This window comes from Capsicum annuum, chromosome 6, assembly GCF_002878395.1.
Source record: "Capsicum annuum cultivar UCD-10X-F1 chromosome 6, UCD10Xv1.1, whole genome shotgun sequence".
Lineage (NCBI taxonomy): Eukaryota > Viridiplantae > Streptophyta > Magnoliopsida > Solanales > Solanaceae > Capsicum > Capsicum annuum.
The window spans coordinates 182112032-182138209 of NC_061116.1; the positions used below are offsets into that span (position 1 = coordinate 182112032).

A 26178-nucleotide genomic window follows, 5' to 3' on the forward strand; every position below is an offset into this window, starting at 1 on the left:
CAAGGTGTGTAGACTTATTAAGTCGTTGTATGGACTAAAACAAGCACCTAAACAATGGCATGCAAAGTTTGACCAAACCATGTTGGCAAACGGATTCAAAATAAATGAATGTGATAAATGTGTTTATATTAAAGACACTCCAAATCACCAAGTTATTATATGTTTATATGTGGATGATATGTTGATCATCAGTAGAGACATTTCTGACATAAATGCAACAAAACAAATGCTCGAAAGCAAGTTTAATATGAAGGACCTTGGAGTTGCAGATGTGATCTTAGGTATAAGAATCAATCGAACTCCACAAGGATTGGCATTGTCATAGTCTCATTACATCAAAAAGGTACTTGACAAGTTCAAGTATATGGAATTTGGTATTGCCAAGACTCTATTAGATGCGAGCTTTGCACTTCGAAAGAATAAAGGTGAAAGTAACTCGCAATTGGAGTACGCAAGAATATTGGGATGTTTAATGTATATAATGAACTGTACACAACCAGACATAGCATGCGCTATTTCTAAATTAAGTCAGTACATGAGTAATCCCAACAAAACTCACTAGATGGCAATGAAAAGAGTTTTGGGGTATCTTAAATACACTCAAAACTATGCTTTGCATTATAATAAATATCCTGCGGTACTTGAAGGATATAGTGATGCAAATTAGATCACCGGATTAAACGAAGTAAAATCCACAAGTGGATATGTTTTTACTATCGGTGGAGGAGCAGTTTCTTAGAAATCATCCAAACAAACTTGTATTTCTCGCTCTACAATGGAATCAGAATTTATCGCATTAGATAAAGCCGGTGAAGAAGCAGAATGGCTCTGGAATTTCTTGGAAGATATTCCGTATTGGCCCAAGCCAGTGGCACTAGTATGTATACACTGTGATAGCCAAGTGGTAATAGCTAGGGCAAGGAGCGTGATGTATAACGGTAAATTTCGTCATATAAGACGAAGACATAATACCATTAGAGAACTTCTCTCTAGTGGAATTATCACTGTAGACTATGTAAAGTCAAAGAATAATGTGTCAGATCCACTTACAAAAGGCCTATCTAGAGAAGGAGTAGAAAGGACATCCAAGGAAATGGGTTTAAGGCCTAGGACAAGTCAGCATGGCGGTAACTCTACCTAGCAGACTGGAGATCCCAAGAGTTAGGTTCAAGGAGATCAAACAAAGTTGTGTCTGACAGGTTCAACATTATCAATTACCCAACCCATTCTTATGATGTAGACAATGTATAGTAAACAAGGATAAGACTTAAGGTGAAAAATCTTTTAATGATTATCTAAATTTGGCAGATTTGATCAAATAGTTTAATTTATTGGATTGAACGTTTAGAAATCACCTATGTGTGGGCGAAGTGGAAGCCGCTTCAAAGAGAATGTTAGTAAGGGTCTATTCTCTAAGCTCTCATGAAAATCGGAAAGTGTTCATGGCTGAAAAGAACAAAACCGTAAGAACTATAAAACGGTAAAAGGCTGGTTGTATGACATGTGTTGTCTAGGTGTACATTAAAGCTTGACGGCTCAAAGATATCAAATCTACTGATTGACCGACTGCATTCGATACATGTTCACTACGGAAAGTTCAAAGGGAAACTCACTTATCCAGATGCAATCAGTCTTTGCTTGATGATCACATACTTGTCCGTAAAAATTTTATGAAAAAATAGGCATTCCCCATTCATGTGGGGGATTGTTGGGTTTATAGTAATGAAAGTGTGTTGAATGAAAAATGGAGAAATCAAGTGGAAGAGAAAAAATTGAGTTAACACCAAAAATAGAAAGTGTACTCAATTTTGGCAAGTTTACTCTTTCTCCCACATTGGTGGAAGAAGAGAACTTGAGAGTGTTTATAATGAGAAACACTTACTCCACATGGTAAGTGAGGCAAGGAAATAGAGATGTCTCGCGCCTCGCGCTGTCGTCGTCGCTCGCTCGGCTCGACTTTGGATTTGGATTTGTCAAATGATCGATCGATTAGTGACGCGATGCTACTGTTTTACGTGAATAGTGATGCGTGAACAGTGATGCAGAACAGTTGCACTGCTTCAGAAATGTTGCATTGCTTCAGAACTGGTGCACTGGTTTCTGTTATTTAATTGAACTGATGCACTGGTTGAATAAACAAATGCAACCATTCAGCAAAAGACACACTGATTCATGGAAAGATATGATTGTTCATGAAAGGATGAAATCTTTGATGAACAGACATGAATTTATAACAAAGGTGCAACCTTTGGAGTGAATCATTGCCTCTTTTCTAAAGAGGCATCATTTTTGGCTATAAATAACCTGATTTTCATCCACAGGTTAGAGATAGAAAACATAGAAATTTTCAGATTACAAAACATTCTTCTTGTCTTAAAAATACTCTAAGTGTGATCATTCAAACCGTGAGTGTGTTCGAAGAATTCGCCTATTTGAGATACCGCTATGGTCGGATTGAAGGTCATTTTATCTTGGGAGGAAGATTCCATAACTTCGGGTACAGTGAGGAGAATTATTCTTTAAGGAAAGTCCGTGAATTCGGACGACTTGGCCTTAATCATTTCTGTTTCATTTTTATTTTCTAAAAAATAAATACACCTCTTGAAAAGGTCTTTTTGATCTTATATTGAAGATATTTAATACTTAATTGTGTTCTTGTTCATACTTAAACTCAAGTTAAAATTATTATTCTGTTACACAGATTCTACATATCCATATTGTGGAAAATAACACACGCTAGAGGCCAAGGGTCTATTTATGTAACTTAAAACACACTCGAGAATTTAGTGTATGCATTGAGATTGAGAAAATGCTTAGGTAGGTGTTATCAGATGCTTTTAACATGTGATTTTACTACTTCCTAGGCGACCTTGGAATCTTTTATTGGTTTTTGTTAGCTGAAATTAATGATGTACTAATATAATTCCTCCGTTTCATAAATTATTGAATTTTAGCACATATATTAAGAAAAAAATATTAATAATATAAATTTAACATAATTTTTTATTTTTACCTAAAAAAAAAAAAATTGACCTTGTAATATCTTTTCAAAAGTTAATTGGTTGTCAAATGATAAGAGCAAATTTGAAAAAAAATTCAATGATGCACTTATTTTGAAACACCAATAAATACCCCAACAATTCACTTATTCGGAAATAAAGGGAATATATATATATATATATGCTTTTAATATGTGATTTTACTACTTCCTAGGCGACCTTGGAATCTTTTATTGGTTTTTGTTAGGTGAAATTAATGCTGTACTAATATATATATATATATATATGAGCTGACACTTTTGTTCCATGTTTCGATGAGCTATAAACAATGTCTCAAAAAATAACATGCAAATTTTTCCTCAGTCGCAATATGGCATATCGAAAGTCGTAGAGGTTCACGAACAAGTCAGATGCGGAATTAGAAGGTTACCAACCCGTTCGGCGGAATTCAGAGACTTTCGTTCAAATGTCGCATTTTTATTAAGAACATTAAGTATGTAAAAAAAACAAAAAAATTTAGAGCCCAATTACCAACACCTAATGTTATTACAATAACAGCATACACAGTGTAATCCTGCAAATAAGATCTGGAGAGGATAGAGTGCACACAAGCCTAACCTCTTAATTGTAAGATAGAAATATTGTTTCCTATAGATCCTCAGCTCAAGTGAAGGTATATCAAACTAGGTAAGAATATAAAGCAGAAAGAGTAGTACCAATAACAAATACTATGATAACTAAAGCAAAGTATAACACCTAATGTTGTAAATCCTAGAATTTAAAACTCATAAAGTTCAAATTTTAACTCTACCTCTAAGTATTTTGCGTGGCATTTCTAGTCTACGGCCCTACTGCATTCTGTTTTCTCCTTCTCTCTCTGCTTTATGAATAACATTCATCACCTACTGATGGTTTACCAAAAAAGGCAATAGCTTGTGACAAATACGATCAATTATTTCATAGTGCTGATGAGAATAAAGCTGTCACACATCCAAAATAACAGGGTACTGAAATGCACATAGTAGCAGAATACATCTCAACCTAATTTATTCATCAACAAGGACTAATAAAACTTACAACCCCCAGTCCGAAGAGTCAAAGTTTGTGCACAATTATCTGTGCACCATATTGAGGCCTCATAATGAGTGTGAGCAGAGGGGCATGAGTGTAAGAAGGAGAGAGCTCAAACCAAAAGCGTTGCAGAATTTGAGATAAAATCAGCTTTGCTTCCATCATGCCAAAGTTCAAACCGATGCACATCCGAGGACCCCAACCGAAGGGAAAATACATTTGATCTTTTGCTGCTTTTGATACCCCTTCGGAGAACCTCTCAGGATTGAACACTAGTGCATCTTCACCCCATACTTCGGGATCGCGATGAACCAAGTGAGTGGGCACGCACACCTGTACTCCTGCTGGAATTGTCATGTCTCCCAATTTGATGTTCTTTGATGTGCTTCGAATCAGAAATATTGCGGGGTATAATCTCAATACCTCTTGGAAGATCATGTTAATCTAGTAGCGCAACAGGGAATAAGATATCATTAGAAGATGTCATGTCTTCCATTATTCCTTTAGTTTGTTTCAAAAAGACGGACACCCTTCTAATTTGGAAAAAATTAACTCGATCTACTCTTCACATTTTACCCTAATGAGAAACTTTTATGACCGACAAAAGGTCATAAGTTTTTTTTAAAAAATGTTATAGCCACACAAATGTTAAAGACATATTTAAATGCACAAAAGTATCGAAATTCATGCCATAAGTTACTTTCTAAACTCTATATCAATTGTATCATTTAAATTGAGCCGGGGGGAGTACTTACTATTTTTAGTTGATTCAAGTCATCAAACTTTGGTTTGTTTTTCCCAATGAATTGAAACACTTCATTCCTAGCTTTGTCTTGCCACTCAGGGTGCATGCTCAAGACCACCATAGTCCAAGAAAGCAGAGCTGTGGTTGTATCTTGTCCTGCAAAGTAGAACTCCTTACATTCTTCAATCACATCATCGGTTGATAGTCCACTTCCTCTGCCTGCTTTAGACTTGTTCTCTCCATTTCTTGCTTTTAGGAGTAAGCCTAAAATATCATCATCGTCCGACTCTCCTCTTCGTACTGCATCTTCACGCTTCTCTATTATTCCTCTTACCAATGATATAACTTTCTTGTGGATGTACTTCGCTTTTCTGTTTGATGCTGTTGGAAGAAACCTGTTTAAAATCAAACATGTTATGATACGAGGATCCATGAATAATAGAATAGTCTCCAAACGTTGAAGTACAACCGTGTTTCCAAAAAAGATAATTTTTGTAGGATCAGATAAACGTAGTGGTAACTTTGAATAGTCCGGGCGATGTAGAAAATAGTACATTCTGTTACTTCCTCCATTCCAATTTATGTAACTTGACACAAAATTCTAAAAAAAGAACGAAAGACTTTTGAAATTTGTTGCTCTGAATGTATCATAATATTTTGTGCGACTAACACTTTAGAACTTGTGATTTTAAACATTATATAACATTTATGTGGTTACCAAAGCTTCTCATTTAGGGGAAAATGGGGAGTTCAAAAATTTTCAAATACAAAGTATTATATAAATTGAAACGGGGGAGTAAATATTTCATATACACGAGTTCAAGAATGCACCTTAGGGAGGGAAAGAAAAGGGTGAATGGAGAAGCCAAAATAAGCTCGCACTGCTCCTTTTGAAGTAGGAAAATGGACCTTCCTTCTTCAATATTGCTACCAAATGCAGCTCTTGATATGACATCTCCACCTAAGTTTAGAAACTCGTCTAACACATCCAACTCACAGCTTCCTGTTTTGCCAACCAATTCCTCCCATCTATTTATCATTTCGTCACAACACACACTAAATGCTGGGAACATCCTCTGCAACACAAACATAAATATTAGTACTAAAAATTTAGTTTAATGTACTATGCCATTTTGGAGGTCGGATGGGATAGACAAGAATTTTCCATGAGTTAAGATATTTCATGACACTGTTTTATTTCACCTTTTAGCCGTCATCGTTATCTCACAAATCAAACAAATATATACATATGCATTCATGTCATGACTAATAACAAGTTAATCTTCATAATAAAATAACACTTTCTCCGTCAGTCGAACAATGTTTCAAGAATTGGGATGAAGTACTCACTCCACTTTATTAAATTTAGCTTTTCGAAACATAATTAAAAAGGTAAATCTAATAAAAAAAATATTTTTCTTAAGGGAGTATCAAATCAACAAAATTGATCAAGTGAAATGAGATGAAGGAAGCAATAACTTATCTTTATCATAGGTTAAATTAATGAAGTAGTTAGTGTCTACTTTAATATCCAACCAAGAAATTAAGACCATAGTACTGATTAATACCTTTAGCTTCTCTACATGAAAGGCAGGGTTCAGTATCTTTCTGTGGCTGTCCCACTTTTCACCATCGTAACTGGCAAGTCCAGTAACAAATAAGTGGATGAAAGCATTGGCTTCAGGCTTGTGGAATTCATTATATCTGTTCAACACTTCTCTAATTAACTTTGGATCTGTAACTGTCACGCGAGGTGTTGGTCCAACCCACAACACAAATATTTTCTCTGCATCATATCATGACTTTAGTTGGTAAGTTCATTACATTGAAATAGTGTATAACATGTTAAAATACACTAAACCTATTAAAATACTGAAACACTCATTTCTGGGAAAAGATACTTTTCATATTAAGTGAAACACAGCAACAACAACAACAACAAGTCTAACCCTAAGTCACTAGTACGAATAACAAAACAAAGCACTTCTAACTATTAGCATGGACTCACCCCTTCGTACTAACCTTCTAACCTAACAGGTTGAAATACACTATTAGAAAAAATAGTATGGAGAAAGCGTTAAGAAATTGGAACTTACTGTACGTGTTAGAAAGTTGCTGAAGAAGAGGATTAACCCAAGGAATGATATCATGATTTAACAAGGGTTGTTTCTTTGCTTCTTTAGACATTTTCATCATCTCTTTAAGGTTCCCAAACAACACCTTGTAGGGATAGCCATGGATACCTTCCTCCTCCAACTTCTTTTCTATCATCTTTGGCCACCACCATACTGTGTACAATACTTTCCCAAATAAAAAGGCCACCAAAATCCCAATTGTTGCACCAATTAGCATTGCAGCTGCCATAAACTAAATAGTGAAACTATTTCTCTTGAGAGCAGAGCAAAGTAAAGAAAAGAACACTGATGGATACTTGAGGACAAGTGTATATTAAAACTTGAACACCATAGAAAAACAAAGAAAAATATTAGTCGAATCTATTGTATACATATTAAAATATGCTAGCCACGTTGCTGTACAGAAGCTGACAATTATTGGGGACTGATTCTTCTAATAATAATAAAAATTAAAAAATGGAATGCTCATATCGAAATTTTAAATTTCAGAGCGCAATAACACGTGGAACTACCAGAATTAGGGTGTTAATGGTACGATTGATCCGTTATTTCAAAAAATATCTCATTTGAACATAAAAACATAATTTTTTTTTAAATTAAATATAAAACTAAAATTAAAATTAAAGTTATGTTTGTTCATGAATAAATTAAAGTTATTTTTAAAATTTTATGAAAAAAATAGAAGTAAAAAAAATAAAAATAATTTATTAATAAAAAAGAATAAAAATATATCATGTGGATTAAATTTTAATGGCTAGACACACCTAATGAGTTTGTAAGCATATATTTGATTTTCAAAATGTGTATCTCAAATTAATAAGTGATACTTTATGTGTGTTTCTCAAATTATAAATTATAGTTTAGATGTGTTTTCAAACTAAAAGTGATGTTAGTTATATTTTTTACACTTTCATTGATTTAAATGTAAAAAGAAAAAAGAAAAAAAATTAAATATATTTTTAATACTTAAATCTAAAATTTATACAGTACATATGTTTTTGATTATTTTATTTTGTGTACTAGATTATTTACCATTGTCAGCAATCTCCAAACTTCTTACTTTATACTTTCACTCAATAATTATAAAATGTTTGAATAGCTATAAAAATTATCCCAATAATTATTATAATATTTTAAGAAATTGTGTAAGTTATTAAACAATTGAATAATTATTGGGATAATGCGGTTGTTCGATAATTGCGTGTAATTATTTGAAAGACTTAACTCCTTCCAACTTAATTAATATTATGAAATTTTCACTTATAACTTTTAATTAATTAATGACTTAAAAGACATTCTCACCTTATTTTTTTTGGTAAAACCTCTCTGTGTAATTTTATTATTTAAAAAACTATGAATCAACAATAGAGATTCACCTCATTATTTTATTTTACAGTACTGTCAACTCCTTTTACAATTTTCTAGAGTTTAACGCCCCCGCCCCCCCTTCCCTCCTCTCCATCTACTATTCCTGTTACTCCGTATAAACTGGCGCATTTCTTAAGTTGTAATAAATAAAATAATAATTTTATTATAGCATTATTTAGATAAAATAAATTTAATATTTTATAAACTAATTATAGTTAAAAATAAAAGTAAATGGAAGTTAAGTGGTAATTACTTCTTAAATTTTAATTTAGACATACTGAAAATTGATATTTATTTTTAGTATAGAGTATAGTGAACAAATAAAAATGAATAAGTGAGAGGTTAAGTCATTGAGACGGGTCATTTTAATTGATAAATAACATAAATTTCACCATTTTGAAACATAATACTTTTTCTCCTTTCTTTCAATTAAAAATTCTCTCCCTGATTTTAGTTATTCTTATACATTACTATTTATGTATCTAAACTAATTTATTTAATTATAATTAAGGAAATAAAATATCTGCATTGAATACAAACGCTATTAAATTTATATTTATGAAATTGTGATTAATGGATCTCTTAATTTCAATAACAGTTTTTTAATTTCAAAATTTTGAAACGCCAAAATAATTTCAATGAATAGAAGTAGAGATTGAGGAATTTCGGGTTGATTTCGACAATTGCATCCGAATTGCATCCCCTGTAATACTATACATTACAAATCAATATTAGCATAATATGCAATAAAACTTGAATAAAAATTTTCAAAACTTGAAAATATAAAATAATGCTTAATATTCATGCCTAATATTCTTTTATATACAAAAAAATACTATGTATATAGGCTAAAATAAAAATACCTCACCTTCTCTAACAGAGCCATATACATAATCGTGTTACGTATAACACTATTAATGCATAACATATACATAACTTTAAAATGTATATGTTCTGAAAATACAACAGTCCAAAAGTGTTTGTTTCAACACATATACATAACAGAATTATGTATATGGATTGATATACATAACTGTGTTATGTATGACACTAACGCATCATATATACATAACCTTGTAATGTATATGTTCTAAAATAAATAACTTATCAGTGTTTGTTTAACCATATATACATAACAAATTTACCTATATGAGTTCATATACATAACAATGTTATGTGTATAACATGAAGTAACAACAAATATCATACATATGTTTATGATGTGACACAAAATCTCTCAACAATTTCAAATTTACATACCGTTTTTGTCTTTCTCTTTTTCTTTTTCCCTCTTTTTTTCTTTTAGCTACATAATGTTGACACATAACTTTTACCCTTCATAACTAAGTTTAATTTCGAGTTTCTACGATTTTCAAATAAAAGTACAATATTTATTTCATCCGAATAAAAACTTCCCAAAGTATTTACCTGGATAAATTTGTTATTTTAAATGATGATCATATATTATCGTATTCAATTATAAGAAATTACATAATTTTGTTACTTAAATATTTATTTTACGGGATATTGAATTTTAATCAAGGATTATCTTGAAACTAAATCTAACTGATTAAAATTTTGATTTAAACGTAATTTGTTCTTGCAAACAATTTATTTGAAAAAATATTTATTTGATTTTATTAAAACAAGAAATTCAGGGTTAATTTGTCACTTAATTCGTGTCAGATTGTGATTCAATTTAACCAACTAATTAAATTTGACCTCAATTGATATTAAATTGGGCCCTATTATAATGCAGTTGACCAATTGGTATTCAATTTGGATGGAATTTAAATAAATTTGCCTAAATTGTAATCCAATCTTAATTCCCAAAATAATTCAATTCCATCACATTGTTCCCTTTTCCAAGAAATAGTTATACAATCAGCCTAATGATTATACAATCAACCCATCAGCCTAAATCAACCTTGATACACAACTAAAGGGATATGTTATATTGGTACAAATCATTTTGTGACCTCTCATGGATACTTGTTGACTAAAAGTTCTTAAAAGTTGCAAAGAGAGGGGTAAGATGGGTTTTATGAATCTTCTCTTCAATCTTTGTCATGTTGATGTCTGGAATTACCTAAATGGAATTTAATTCAACATTCATCATGTGGTTTCGAAGTTGCTTTCAATCCTCATCTTAAAAGAATCAACCTTTATCCTTATTTTTCTTTGACAATAGTTTGTTCTCATCTCGAAGAAATTTAAGTGGTGTTTAGAGATTCATGGGTAGAAAATCTTTTACTATTGTACTTTTTAGTCACCACAATAGGAGATTAGAACACTTTGTCTAAAGGTTAAGAATCATTGTGATGCCTTAAACGATTCTTCCTCTCTTTACTTCTAAAGTATAATATGATGTAAGAGTTATCCTCATCTTTTCTTTTAAGTGATATGTTTCACTAATCACTCAACTAGATTTTATATGATACATCAGTATCAAAATAGTGACTTCCAAAGGTCTGAACTTTCTAAAAATTTTGTTCTTGTGTCTATTTTTTTTGTTCTTTATTTTCATGAACTTTCTTTTTTTGCTTAATTGACCTCCTCTTTAGCTAGAATTTGTCCATGAGATAATAATGTTTACTTTGGCTGATTGAAGTTAAATTTTGCAGCTTTTCTTTTGAACATTCTGCATATTTTAGAATGAAGTATTTGATTGATCAAAATTTGAGATTTTGTCTAAACTTTTCATTTATCGTCTCTTATGGTCTCCTTGTTTAATTCTTATATATGTGTTTGGTTCATGTTTCTTTGTCAGTTAGATTATTTATTTTTGCAAACACATATTAATTCCCTCGTTCTTTTCTTTGCATGAACCCTCTTGGGAGTCCAAATAAACTCTTTTTCCTTGCATTATGCAATGGGCCGTTAAGGTCCATCCTTTTAGAAGACTTTAAAAGATGAATCACTAGGATAAAACATGAAGCACAAAATGTGAGAAGATGGAAGCAGAAAAGCGGGTTAAAATCCATATATGAAGATGTTAAGAAACTTAACAAGTCTCTATTTTTATTCATGTATTTTTATATGTTCGTTCATTCATTTATTTGGGGCCTCGAAGTCAAAGTTATAAATTAATACAGATAAAGTCGATTATGGGCCAAAAGGTCCAAAAAATAGTTTAGGATAGGTTATAGGTCAAAAGCCCGATATATAGATCAAGACAGATGCAGGTGGGCCAAAACCCCAATTAAATTAGGACAGGGATGATACGTTTGGGCTTATGAGCCTAAGTCTTCTATTTCTCCCCTTTCCCTTTACGTGCTTATTTGCTATCTTATTTGCATTAGAATTAGTTAAATTTCCTACTAAGTCGTCAAAATTTATACAAGTTCCTTTTCTAAAATCACTTTCTTTTCAAAAAACCAACTTCTCTTTTTCAAAGTTAGTCAAAGATAGTTTTCAAATAATCCAGATAACCGCAAGTTAGCGGACATTTTAGGTGCCTTAAAAACTTTCCTTAAATGTTGGTAAAAACCTCTTACTCGAAATTTTCTTAAAGGCCTAAGTCTTTGTTCTGTTTTGAGACTTAGAATTTATCTTAAAAGTTTTCTTAATTTCTTTTCAAATACATTACGTGGCGACTCTATAATTTCTTAGATTGTTTTGAAATTTTTTAAAAAGTTTTGAAATAGTTAAAAAAATTCAAAATCAATGTTTTTCAACCCTTTGAGTTAAAAAGGGATAAAACAGAAATGACGACTCTACTAAAAATTTTAATTGGGTTCTAACCAAATGTTTGAATTTATCTTTTGACTTAACTGTTTACGTGCTTATATGTTTCAATTCTGCATAATTTAAACTATTGCATTTCATGGCATACTCCTGCATGATTATTAAACTATTTTGGGATTTCGTGGATGTCCCGGCACCAGTTGATCAACTCCAAATTAAGTGTTGAAAATATGATAGTTTATCGGCACATTAGGCGGTCGGAGACTGTTCGTATTTTCAAATCCAAGTTGTCCGCTTGGGAATCTGTGTCCAAACCCACTCTAGACACCTAGAATAGAGAAAAATCAAAATCCTCTTTTAGGCATGAGCCTTGGACGACCCAATACCCGAGGGGCTGTTGGGCCCATTAGAAAACTTGTTCTGTGTCCATTGACCTCGAGTCAATTAAAAACGAAGCATATTTATGTATTGAAGAAATATATGTTATTTAATCCAATTCATTATTCTTTGGGATATGGGGAAGGGATTTTTCTGCTTACTTTTATGTAAGGATGCTTTAATCATCCACCAATTGAGAAAAAAATTAAAGCGAGCCAGACAAGAGATTGATCAATTTGGACAATTACATGATTTTTCAGACTAATGATGTATGAGTATAGAGCACATTTATACAGGAATCGCTTGATCATCAACAGATGTCACCTATGATAAGAAATGAACAAAGTCAGGAGGGCAAAGGTCGATAGAAGAGCATTTAGGAACTAGTATTTCCTATACTCTGCGCGGGACGTTGTTCTTTTCTCATGTTATTTTTTCCTTTCCCAAAAGATTGTATCTTTTTGTGCAACTTTTGTAAGCATTTATGCCCTTTATGTGTATAGATTTGGGGGATAATGGATTGGTTTTAGGAAGCTTATATTTCCTTCAAAATTTGCTAGGCCAACCCTTGGCTTAAAAGGATAACCCCAACTAGGATATATGTTTATTATGTGATATAACTGCTTTATGTGTTTATATGCATTTGTTTAAATCAAAGACAAATTATTTCACTATGCTCCCGTGGATCAGTTTGCCTATGAGGCAAACACCTCTGTGGTTACTTCTTGTTAAATATCTTCTATTATTTATCATATATGGGAACTAACACATCTGCCTTTAAGTTATTTTACTTTACAGATAACAGAAAACTACTCCGTGTTGAAACAAACTGGCAGAACATTCTTACTTCACCCGGCCAAAAGTTCATAAAATCTCATCCTCTAACCATCATTCAAAAATGAATGAAAGCGACGAAGATAATGCGTTGACCATCAGGGACAATATAATAGCAAAACAAAGTGAGATAATTGCTGAACTCGTGAGAAAATTAAAAATGCTTCAAGAGGAGATGAACCGTACTAGAGATTTGGTTAATTTGGCCATCATAGTTAATGCTCCCACCCAGAATGACATGGGACTCCACTCCAAATTCCTCCCCTCGGTACACCTATTCTTAGGAACTATCCAAATAACATATCGTCCACCTCCACTTCTCAATTACCCACGGATCCTATAATCAATAATCCTTCAATTCTTGTTATCCAAAACATTAATCGAGAAAATAATCCAGATGCCTACCATACACAAAATCCATCCTTAACCCCACAAAACCCGCTCCTAAGTCCACAAAATCTGTCTCCAAATACACAAAATTTATTTCCAAATCCATAAAATTCCTATCAGATTTCACCAAACTACTCTCAAATTTCACAAAATGCTCTCAATTTCTAAAACGCCCTCCCCACCTACCATCCAACCTCCTTCCATCCTCAAAATTAAGCTACCCTTACAAATCCTTCTCATGTTATCTTATCTCCTGACATCTACAATCCTTTTCTCAATCCCGAGGTAGATCATTATGAGGAGAAGGAAAATGATTGGAGGACTGAGCATAAAAAGAAGTTGCTGGCCATGCATGAAGAGATTATGAGGATAAAAAAATCTCATGGGGCAGGTGATAATGATGTTTTGGGGTACGATGATCTGTGTGTGCATCCCAGAGTATATCTACCAGAAAGATACAAGGTCCCTAAATTTAAAGTGTTCAACGGTATCGAAAATCCAATAGCCCATCTAAGAAGGCATTGTGATCAAATGATTAGAGTGGGAAGAAATGAGGCATTATTGATGCACTTATTCAGCTAAAGCTTAAGCGGTGAAGCCTTATATTATCTCATGTCTCAAGAATTGAAAATATAGTCTAGCTGGAGAGCGCTGGCTAAAAGTTTTCTCGATAGATTTGTATTTAATGTTGAGATAGTCCCTGACCGATACGCACTAGACCAAATCAAGCAGAAGAATGATGAGTGTTTCTGAGACTATGCCTTTCGTTGGAGAAAAGAAGTTGCTAAAGTATAACCCCTCATGTCTGAGGAGGAAATGGTATCGGTTTCTCTTGCGCTCGGGAGGGAGAATCTTATACAGGATGGTATCTGCGGTCCGAGCAACTTTCATAGATTTGATAAAGATCGGGGAGTCGTTAGACTAAGGCATCCGAATGGGAAAAATTATCAAAATCCCAACATCATCTGAATCTTCTGCGTTCTCAAAGAAGAAAAGAGAGCATGTGATTGCAGTCTTTACTAATTTTATTGATAAATTAAAGAAGAAATTTGAGCCTAAGAATATTCTTTCCTCTCTACCATCACCAAGTTTTCAGCCTGTATTCTACACTCAATCCCAATACCAAGCTCTACTTCCAAATATCCAATCTCAATACCAAACTCCACTTCCAAATATTTTACCCTAGTACCAAGTGTGGCAGCCAAATTATCAGTCTTATATTTAAGCTACCCTTCCCAGCAACCAAATAAACGTCCAAGTGCCTCCAAACTATCATTAAGTACCTCCTCCCGCTAATCAAAACTAGTATAACCCCCTACGTCTAAACCTCAAAAAAAAAACTCTTAGAAAATTCATTTCATTGGCTGAAAATCGTACCCAGCTCTTCGGAAGATTGATGAAAGCTGGTTACTTACAACCTATTCCATCAAGACCTACCAAACCTAATTCCTAATTCTTTTAGACTGATCAAGTCTGTGCTTATCATTCAGGAGTGGCCGGCTAATACTGAAGATTGCATCAACCTGAAACAGAAGATCCAAGACTTGATTGATTAGAAGATTATCACTCTTCAAGCTCCAACACCAAATATCACCAGTAATCTATTGTCTAATCATGGGAAAGCCACGGTTAGCATGATCAACAGGCGAATGGGTATCTAGCAAGACTATTACTAAGGTGGATTCAAAAAATCCTAAAAAGACAAAAGGAGTGGAGAAGATAGAGAAAGTTGTGGCTGCCTTGAGTGTCTTGGGTAAGAATTTAGAAGAAATTATTGATCCCGTTATGGTCCAGAAAAAGCATCTTAGCATTGGATTGTGTACCAGCCAAGAAAGGAGATGAGATTGAAGATAAGTCAAAGATGAGTCTGTCCAAACCGTTGCCACTTATGTACCAGTCATGTCTTATGTGCGAGATATCAAAAGATGATGGTCTTGGGGATGGGATAGGAAATTTATTTGAGAGATGCAATGCCTTACCTGAGGATTTCCCTAATTCTGGTGAGGTGAGGAAGGTGGCACCAGGAGAGGCTTTGAAAAACTAGACCTCCACTCCAATCATAACTCATCGCTCGTCGTGGTAGATGAAAAGGCAATTACTAGTAGTTTTAAAAATTGGTGATGATCCGGAGGAGGCCTCGTGATCCACCCTTTTATGTCTTGAATTTTCTTTTCATGTTTTACTGCTTTAAAAAAGGCATGGGCCCGCATTTGCGCGAGTTATGAGCTATAGTTTGTATTTATTTCCCAAATTTCAATGAAAAGGCCTCCCTTCATTTCAACATTCATTTTTGAAATATGATTCTATTATTGTCTTTTATTATCTTGTTATTATCTAACTTGGTTTATTTCAGTAGCAGTAATTTAAAGCCTTTCAATGTCATGTCATGTCAAGGGTTAGAGAAACAAAGTGAAGGGAATGATGATGAATCAAAAGAAGGTAATGAGGAGCAGTTAGTAGAAGATATAGAGGAATTTGAAAATCGAGAAAAAACTAAATTGGATGAAACTAGAATAGTCAACCTGGTCGATCATAATGAAATCAAAGAGAAAAGTGTTAGTGTTTACTTAGCAGAAGCACGCGCAATTCTGATGCAGTAAAGAGATGCTATGTTTGAAGAATGTTTTGGTTTTGTTTCCTTGGTTTATTTGTGATCGCCTTTACGACAGTATTTGTTTTATGATATGTAATTTCCTAGAATCCCTTCCCCTTTTTGTATGAACTATGTGGTGAACTTGAATTTATCCTTGTCTTTTATGAACTACGTGGTGACCTGAATTTCCAAAAAAGGGATATGTAGGTGGCCTATGTCGGCTTCGATCAACTCACTAGATTTTTCTATCCCTAGCATAGTCCTGAACTATGTTTGACCTGGTTCCTGCTACAACGGTATATGTAGGCTCCTCAATGGCTCGTCATATAACCTCAGGAAATGAAAACTGGGGCAGAATTTTTGAGAAGGAATCTCAAAAATTCACAAGAGGAAGATCATCATCCAACAAAGAGAATAAAGATCAGCAAAGACTTCAAATCCTCTCAAGCCAAGATCATCTCAAATAGTAGCAACTGGGCAAAAATTATGAGATGGTCCTCAAAATTTCCACTAATATATTGGAATATATTTCAAATTCCCCAGCACCAGAGGTCAAAGGCAAGTTCTAGATATCACCAGTTGTGACAAAGTCTAGGTAGACTAAATCTTCGGCTATGATAGAACTTCTGATAGAAAGCCTCAATGACGATGAATCCCTCGCAATCCTCCATCAAATGTCAAATACATTCAGAACCAAGAGAAAGACGTTTGTTGAGCTAGTACATGACATGACTAGTGAAGATTTTCCAAACCTTTTACAGGAATTTTTGAAACTAGTTTCTAAAAGTTAAGACTACTTTTGAAAATCTATACAAATCTTTTTACTTAGTGATTGTCTAGATATCTATTGGAACGGGGAGTCAGAGTGAAATTCCCAACATGACGGACCACCCTAAAGATGGCGAGGAACAAACCAAGGATTGAAGGAGGTCAACACAGAGTATTGTAGACACCTAATTTTGTCCCTCCCGAAATTCAATTTTATTCATTTTTGTTACACCTTATCATACACCCTCAACCACTCTACACTTTCCCCATAAGGAAATAAATAATAACCAAATCCTAAAAAATTAATTCCCTAATTCTTAATATTTCCTTATCCTAACTAATTTTTTATACCTCATCCTAACCACTGTCCTACCCCACCCCTAGTAAATTCCCCTACCCTACCCACATGGTCCTCACCCCTCTAACAAACCCTCGAGAAAAATACATGCCACACACAATTCATAATGGAGGGGATTTTATTTTTTCCCATTAACAATAGACACAACAGAATACATACTACATATTGGCACATTACAGAGAAAAGAGACGGGAAGACAAAAAAAGATGAGAAACAGCACATAAAATTGATCACACACGAACTCATACAGCTCCTCCATCGAGAGAATACAGGCATACAAAAATCACAAACACACGCCATTCTTTGGGGAGGGACTCAATTTTTCTTTTCTTCTTTTCCTTTTTCAACGGATAGAACATACAAAGAAGGAGACCATCATCTCCATTTTCTTTCCTTTTTGGGGACTCCCCAACTCTCTCAGAATATACACACACGAGAACAGAAGAGAAAAAGCCATAATCATCTCTATTTTCTTTTTTCTTTTTTTAGATCTACCATGCAAGGATTCATGCATACACTGATCCCTCACTGAAAAAGAACATACACAGACGAAGAGAATAACGTGACGAGTTTGAGAGAGAAGAAAATTGATCGTAGAACAAGTTTTTTGGCCACTCTTCACTGAAAACCACTTCACCCATTCTGATTTCACCCTAAAATCCACTATAAACTCGACTGAAACCCATCTTTGTTACCGAAAACTAGAATCGGCTGATTAAATTAGCCTGAAATTAGCCTATTTGGGTTGATTCCGACCTGTTTGGGTTGATTCCAATAAAATTAAGATTCATTCCAGTAAGAATTTATGTGTGGGTCTCATTTGTCTCGTTTCGCAGTTCTTGGTTTGAATATTTGCCAGTTTCTTAGCGGATTCTGTATTTTAATCAAACTCTCGAGTTTTGTGATTGCATCATCTTATACCGAGTTGGTTAGTCGTTTAGGTTTATATTCGAGGTTCAAGTTTGAATTTCTTTAACTCGTTATTATCAACAAAAATCAATTATCTAAAGGTCCAATTCTATCTCTTCTTATTTTATTTCATTGTATGTGTTTGATTTGTGTGAGGCATGATTGAATATTGGGTGATATCAGTTTGTTGCTTAATTTTGTTAAAAAGTGATTGTGGATTGTTGAAATAGTAATCGTGAATTGTGGAAATTTGATGTTAATTGAATTTGGGACGGAATTGAGAAATTGATAAAAAGGGTGAATTTAGTTTAATTTTGGTTTATCGTTGTTTTTTTAAATTCGAAATAAATATCTAGTTTGTGGACTCGATAGGATCATATTTTATGCCAAAAGGTTAATAGGTAAAAGTTTAGGTTTCGGTAGGCAAAATTTAGGAATGATGTTTTATTGAATGCTTGAATGTGTGTGTGTTGAATGTTTTCTAGTTTACTGTATTTGATTCAGATGTATTCATTCGCTGGGGAATGCCCCGAAGGTATATTGTACTTAATCACTGGGGAATGCCATAAAGTTTTTGTACTTAGAGGACATCCGTGATGAAGGCCCGACGCATCGGGTAAACCATTGGAGCGTAGTTAGGATTAGTGTAGGTTAGCATAGGTTTACATTTCCGTATTTTCTATTTTGGGACTGTATAATTGGACTGGACATTATATTTGGGATTTGTTTTGTTTGTGTTTGTTTGTTTAATTGTTGTGTGTTTTATGTGGTTTATAAACTCTTAGTGTCAAATTAGCTGATACACTTTTCAAAGAGACCGTGGTCGAACCACAGGATCGAGGGGTACCTAACACCTTCCCCTCGGTCAACAGAATTCCTTAATCGGAATCTCTGTTTGCAAACCTATTTTAAAGAGTCAAATCATTTTGAGAAAGGAATTCTAAAGGTGATTTGGCACACCCGATTTATGTTAAGTGGTGGCTCTGAGTTTTGAATATAAATAATCCTTTTCGAAATAAATTTTCATCTTTTGTTACTTTGATAATAAAAATCTTTTCAAACTTAAAATCAATAATTTTTTTGGTTGAAAAAGGGGTGTGACAGCTCTGACAACTCTACTGGGGATTTTTCAAAATTTAAGCTTATTTTTGGAGTTGTATTGGCTTAGTTTGACATTATGGGTGTATAGACGTTGTTTGTGTTATTGTGTGTTTGTTTTATCATGTTGAATGCCTACTAGCATGAATTTATATTTTTTCTTCTTATGTGTTACCGCTTTATATTTGGCACATTTGCATAACCCGAGTCAACTTTTTCTACAACAAGTCCCGGAGTACACGTCGTGTACACGAACTCTAGTTGAGTCACCCTTATTTTAGGATGGGGATCCATTGGATGTATGGAGTAGGTGGAAAACAAAGTAGTCACTATCAACCATATGCTCACCCGAACGGCCTTGTTAGTGGATCCCAGCGTAGGTCAGCCTTTAGGTCATGCTTATCTGCATCATATTGAGACCTAGAGGGACCATATTTGAGGGTAATATGGTCATTTGACGGACTGATTTGGGGAGAGCATGTGCTATAATTAAATAAAGGTGTGTAGGCATGAAAAAAAGGAAAAGAAAAGAGAGGTGAATCAAAAAAATGAGTTTTGTAGTTTTTTTAGTGTTTTTTATGGTTTTTGATTTTCACAATTCAAAAATTCAGAAAGATATTTTACCTTTTGCACTCATTTGTCAAAAAAAACATCAAAAAAAATTTCCTTTTGTTTCTTTGGTAAGAATTCATAATTCAAAAATAAAAAAAAAAGATTTTTTTAATAGGGGTTTTTTATAAAGAAAATTCAAAAGGATGGTAGAAGTTTTGTACATTTCATATAATGAAAATGCCAAAAAAAAAATTCTTTCATAGTTTTTGGTGTCATTTTTATGTAAAGTGTCAAACTGGAAACTCAAAAAGATTTTATTGACGTTTTTTGTCGTGTCTCTCAAGCCATGGTTCATCAGTATCTTTAATTATCCAATCTAGACAAACTACGCACCCCTGATTCTCCTCTCTCAGGAGTGAGATACGTAGGCAGCCTATTGTGGGTTTGGGGATCTTATTTGAAAAATTCAAAAAAAATTCTTCACTTTCATTTAGAGTAGCTGTCATATACATCTTTTAAAAGAAAACTACAAAAATATTTTCCTTTAATAAGTTCAAGTTTCATTTTCGTATGAAATTACAAATTGAAAACACAAAAAAAAAGATTTTTCTTTAGTAATAATAGGTTTCATTTTGTATACGAATCTGAAAAAGAATTCAAAAAGATTTTCTTCACTTTTTATATAGAGTAGGTGTCATATACATCTTTTAAAAGAAAAGTATAAAAAGATTTTCCTTTAATAGCTTCAAGTTTCATTTTCGTATGAAATTAAAAACTCAAAAATTCAAAAACAAATTCTTTGGTAATCGTAGATTTTATTTTGTATAGGGGTGTTAAAACTGAAAAATTCAAAAAGATCTTCGTCAATTCATTTGACAAATTGTTACTTTCTTTTCTTCTTAAAATTTCAAAAAAAAAAAAAAAAGAGTTTTATTGGTCCTTTTGTGGACAAACTTCACAAACTATGCACACCTGATTCTCCTCTCTCGGGAGTGAGATACGTAGGTGCCCTTCTTGGGTTTGGTGATCTTTTTCAAAGAAAGAGAAAAACAAAAGATTTTGAGAAAGTGTTGAACTCTAACACATTTGTTATCTCTTGTTTAGTTAGTTTAAGGTGGTTGGTTTGTGGCATTGTAGATGGTCCTCCATATCACACCAAATCCAAGGAAGGGTTAATTATATTCAACAAGGATATAGAGAGTGACCTCATGGATCAAACAAAAAGTCATAAAAATGAGAGTTTAAAGGAAGAGAATTTGAGACTAAGACAACAAATGATGGAAATATATTGAGCTTGGGCTAGTGGATTGCCTCCCCCTCCATTTTTCTCTATTGATCCTACAAACACCTCTAGTTTTCCACCGAAATTGCAAAGTCAGTTTTCTATTGTTGTTGATGTACTGCAACATGACTCAGAATTCATTCCAAGCCTAAAGCATTCCAATACTTCCACCACTCTTTCTTTAACTCCTCAGTATAAGCCTACCACATTCATAGCACCACATACCGTCTATGATTTTGTTGCTCAATCCTCTGTTGAGAGATCCACATTGGATAGCCGCCCAACGTTTGTGCCTACCCATGCTGCTAGTGGATTCATGTTCAATACTATTGGTGATCAGTGTTATACTTCTAAGCCTACTTTTAAGTTAACTGGACCACCAAAATTTCTTAACAAGAAGCCTAGTATGCCAAAAGAGCCAGAGAAAATGGTTGGAAAATAAAGAGTGCAGAAAATGCTACGAAAAGTTTCCTAGGACTTGTGGGTAAAGAAGATGTTACATACAAAGACTGGGGCATATCTTCAAGTGTTAACCTTCCTCCAATCCTTGAGATGTCGAAATTTGAGGAGCAAGATGGACATAAGAAATTCGTGAAACATTTAGGATAATATTGCAATCAATTAAGAGAAACTGGAGGGAAAAAGAATGAGAAAGATGCAACTGCTATTGTAGTTGGAGAATGGGCACATCCAAGAAGACGACATCGCCGTTATCGTCAGTATCAAGCCCAAGTTCATACCCAAGCTTTCTATAATCACTCCCAAAGTATATTATACTCTATTTTCCCATCTCTATATCTAGTATACTACGCACAACCATATGTTCAACTTCCTTCTTACTCATAATGACGGGCACCAATGCCTCAGAGTCACCCTCCAACTCCACAAACATATCAAAGACCTTCTAGGCCCGATGTTCGATCCAAGTTAAATAATGAGAAGAGGCATAATCCTAAGGATAGTTTCACGCTAATTAAAGAATCATATGCTAGTATATTTGGGAAATTACTACAATGGGGCATGATCACTCCTCTCCTTGTGTATACTCCTGACCCACATTCAAGAAATTTTGATCCTCATGTACAATGTTCATATCATTCTGATGTTCAGCGTCACAGTATTGAATATTATCGTGCTTTGAAAAGAGAAATAGAAAAGCTGATTTAAGATAAATTAATTGTGGTGCAGAACATTGACAGTGGTGAAAGCTCTAGTCATGATGATATGCAACTCAGTGGCTAAGATGTCAAGCTTAGCAATTGAGAAGCCACTCATCTCCTTACCAAGAAGGATTATTGGTAGTTTATTTTGTTTCTCTTTCTATTTTCCAATTATTTAAGGTTTGTAGTTTGGAATCTATCTTGTTTTGTTTCTCTGTCATTTTTGTTTAAACTCTTCTATCTTTTCTTTTAATGAGATGTGGTGTCCTTGTTGTTTTGTCTTATTTTAAGTTGTTTGTTTATTTTTGTTACACAGTTTATTTTATGTTGGTTCTAGTGATGTGACAAGTATCACTCAAAACTAATCATTTTTCTGTGGATGTAGGAATCAATACGTAAAATTGGAAATCTTTTTTCAAAAATCCCCAAGAGAGTTGGGAACCACCAAAGTATATAATACTCAAGAACGGTATTTTCGGTTAGCCCCAAAGATGGGTTAATACCCATTTATCAAGGACCTTTTGAATTGTCTATCTCATTTCTTAAGACCATGAAAGACAAATAAATGGGCGTTATTTTCTATATAAATATTGTGTTTAGATTTTTTCTAAAAAATAGTCGCTAGCAAAAGTGACTTTGTGTCTACTAAATATGAACCTTGAGTGCAGGTACAGTCAAAGTATCGGCCTTATAAGGCCATGATCAAAGGATTGCTCCAAAGAAGGAAGAGTAAGAAGTCATCCCCAAATTCACCATGGGTTGATGCAAACGGTATTCGACAAGTCCCTCAATAAGGAATTTTACCCATTGGGTTATATTCGGCAGGTTTATCCTTTAGATACTTATCTAAAAGAGGATGATAAGCTAACTAAGTTATTCGGATTAGTCATTTAAATTATTATAAATCTTGACTGTGGTCGCCAGTGAGAGAGACATTGTGTCTACTGACTGTCTACCTTGAGTACAGGTATATGCTGAAAGCAAAATGCAGACAAACAAACCCAGGTGAAACAGTTTTCAAATCACCGGAAGAACCATTTCATGTCATTGCTGAGAGGGCCATTTCATATCATCACATTTTTTAGATGGCCATTTTATGCATTTGATGAGAGGGCCATTTTATATCATCTCACTGCCGAGAGGGCCATTTTATGTCATTGTCAAGAGGATCATTTCAAATCATTGCCAAGAGGGTCATTTCATGTCATTGCCAAGAGGGCCATTTCATATTATTGTCAAGAGAGCCATTTCATGCCATTGCTGAGAGGGCCATCATATATCATTGTCAAGAGGGTCATTTCATGTCATTGCCAAGAGCGTCATTTTATATCATTGCCAATAGGGCCATTTCATGCCATTCCAAGAGGTTCATTTTATATCATCACTAAGAGGGCCATTTTATGCCATCGCCTAGAGGGTCATTTAATATCTGTTGACACACGAGACACAAACATTGGCATCGAGGATATCATCAATATTTAATATCAGTTGACAGACATAAATGTTGGTGTTAAGGATATCATCAGAATTTAATATTTATTGACACGCGAGACACAAACACTAGCGTCAAGGATATCATCAGCATTTAATATTTATTGACACGCGAGACATAAATATTAGCTTGGAGGATATCATCAGCATTTAATATCTATTGACACACGAGACACAAACGCTGGTATCGAAGATATCTAATCATTTTATGAATCAGCATCTGAATGTATCTAGAGCACCCAATTTGAAGGGATGTCGTTAAGTCGCTATCAAAAGACGGATGATATATGAGATTTCCTAGAATTTGACAATTTGAGGGTCATCTATAAGTCATTATTTGAAATAGGATAGTGTACAAGTTACCTATGAGTTGATAGCTCATAGGCCATCCGTAAGATGCAACAACATCCTAATTGGATAGTGTGTAAAGTTACCCAAAAATTGATAGTCTGAAGGTTATCCATAAGTAGCAACTAAATTCTTATTGGAGAATATACGAGATTATCAAATTGATAAGTCCAAGGGTCATATATAAGTCGCGCTATATCCAAAGATCGATTATGTGCAGGATTACCCAAAAGACTATCAATTTGAGAGATATCTATAAGTCATAGTGTATATGATGCTCTGGAATACATGAGAGCTAGCGATTGGAGGGATATCTGTAAGCTATCTCATATCCAGGGTCGGATAATGTGTGGGATTACCTAAAATCTAGCAATTCAAAGGATATCTATAAGTTGCCTCGTATCCAACATCAAATAATGCACAAGATTATCCAAAGATTGACAATACAAGGAAAATCTATAAGTCGTATAGATACAAAAGATGCGCAAAACTTACTTGAGATCCATATGCAAAGAATCATTGGAAATAATCGGAGAGGTTATCATACAACAAGCATTATAGGTAACTAAAGGGTTGCCGATTCAACATAGGATTACACGGTTGCAGGGACCGTTCTGCATAAAGTGTTGTCAATATCCTAAGGGCCACCCTACTTTGAAGACATATTCAACTGACAAATGAGATAATTATAGAACAACCAAGAGGTTTGTTGTGTCTTTTGTTGCAATTTATTTCCTTTCGAACAGGTACATGAGAGGATGACTTCACTTTTTTGGCAACAACTCACATAGAGATATGGTAAAAGACTATATACCCCTTTCGTGAATTATGTTTAGCACTAACGATTTTTGTTTGAGACATTATTGAGAGAATTTGAGAGGATGAAAATCTCAAATCAAAACCACAGGTGCGGACGACTGCAAAAAGGATGCATCACAATGTGGAATTTTTTCTTAACTGCAAAACGGGACATAGTCTAGAGAGGAACGTCAAACCATCCAACCACACCCCTATTATAAGACATGTGGGTATTCTGGGATATTCTAGTTTCAGTTTCACCTTCGGGATATTTCTAAACTCATACAGAGGGTAATCTTCTTTTTCTTCCAAATTTGGCTGACAACGCACTTAGAGTTTTGAAACTATGTCCAGGTAAGTTCTTGCCTATGGATTTTAAGGATCCCACACTCATGGTTAAGAGGTTACAAGCCTCTTTTCTGCAACTTGATCAACTTATCACTCATCCTAAGCCAAAGATCGTCTGAAATAAAAGACTATCTTTTCTATCAATTGTGTCGAACTACAAGAAGTCTAATTTCCTGAGTCTCAAGGATATGTAGGTTGGGCTATATATAGAAAACTCAACTGCATTCCAACCTCCCCCCAATTACCTTTATTCCCCAACTTTTCAGTTTCATCAAAAACTCCAAAACCGAGATAACTCGTGAATTTTCTTGAAATCATGTTTAAAATCAAGCTTTATAACTACAAGTGGCCTGAATTCTCATGCAACCTGATATATGTAGAAAACCTAATACCTATGTCCAACCATAACTCCAAAACTCGTGCGATAACTAACCTCTTTGGGAAACGAATTTCTAGTCGGATAAAAATTAGGAACGTCAAACTCCCTTTGCCAAGGGTTACTTGCATCCACCCTATCCAAAGGGAGGGGACAGTTGTTGACAGCTAATTTTTGCCCTCCATAACTAAGTTTAATTTCGAGTTTCTTCGATTTTTAAATAAAATTACAATATTTATTTCATCCGAATAAAAGCTTTTCAAAGTATTTACTTGGGTAATTTTGTTACTTTAAGTGACGATCATATATTATCATATTCAATTATATGAAATTATATAATTTTGTTACTTAAATATTTATTTTAGGAAATATCAAATTTTAACCAAGGATTATCTTGAAAATAAATCTAAATGATTAAAATTTTGATTTGAACTTAATTTGTTCTTGACAAAAATTTATTCGAAAAAATATTATTTGATTTTATTAAATC

General features: G+C 33.9%; 1 protein-coding gene across 1 annotated transcript; it reads right to left on the minus strand.

The window, feature by feature from the left end:
* Positions 1 to 3932: 3932 nt before the first annotated feature.
* LOC107872905 (cytochrome P450 CYP72A219) lies at positions 3933 to 7386 on the minus strand. The gene is made up of 5 exons (XM_016719561.2): positions 6912 to 7386; positions 6384 to 6601; positions 5647 to 5891; positions 4826 to 5210; positions 3933 to 4514 (listed from the first exon to the last, which is right to left on the minus strand). The coding sequence occupies exons 1-5, from the start codon at positions 7177 to 7179 to the stop codon at positions 4095 to 4097; spliced, it is 1536 nt and encodes a 511-aa protein (XP_016575047.1). The 5' UTR covers positions 7180 to 7386; the 3' UTR covers positions 3933 to 4094.
* Between the last annotated feature and the right edge of the window lie 18792 nt (positions 7387 to 26178).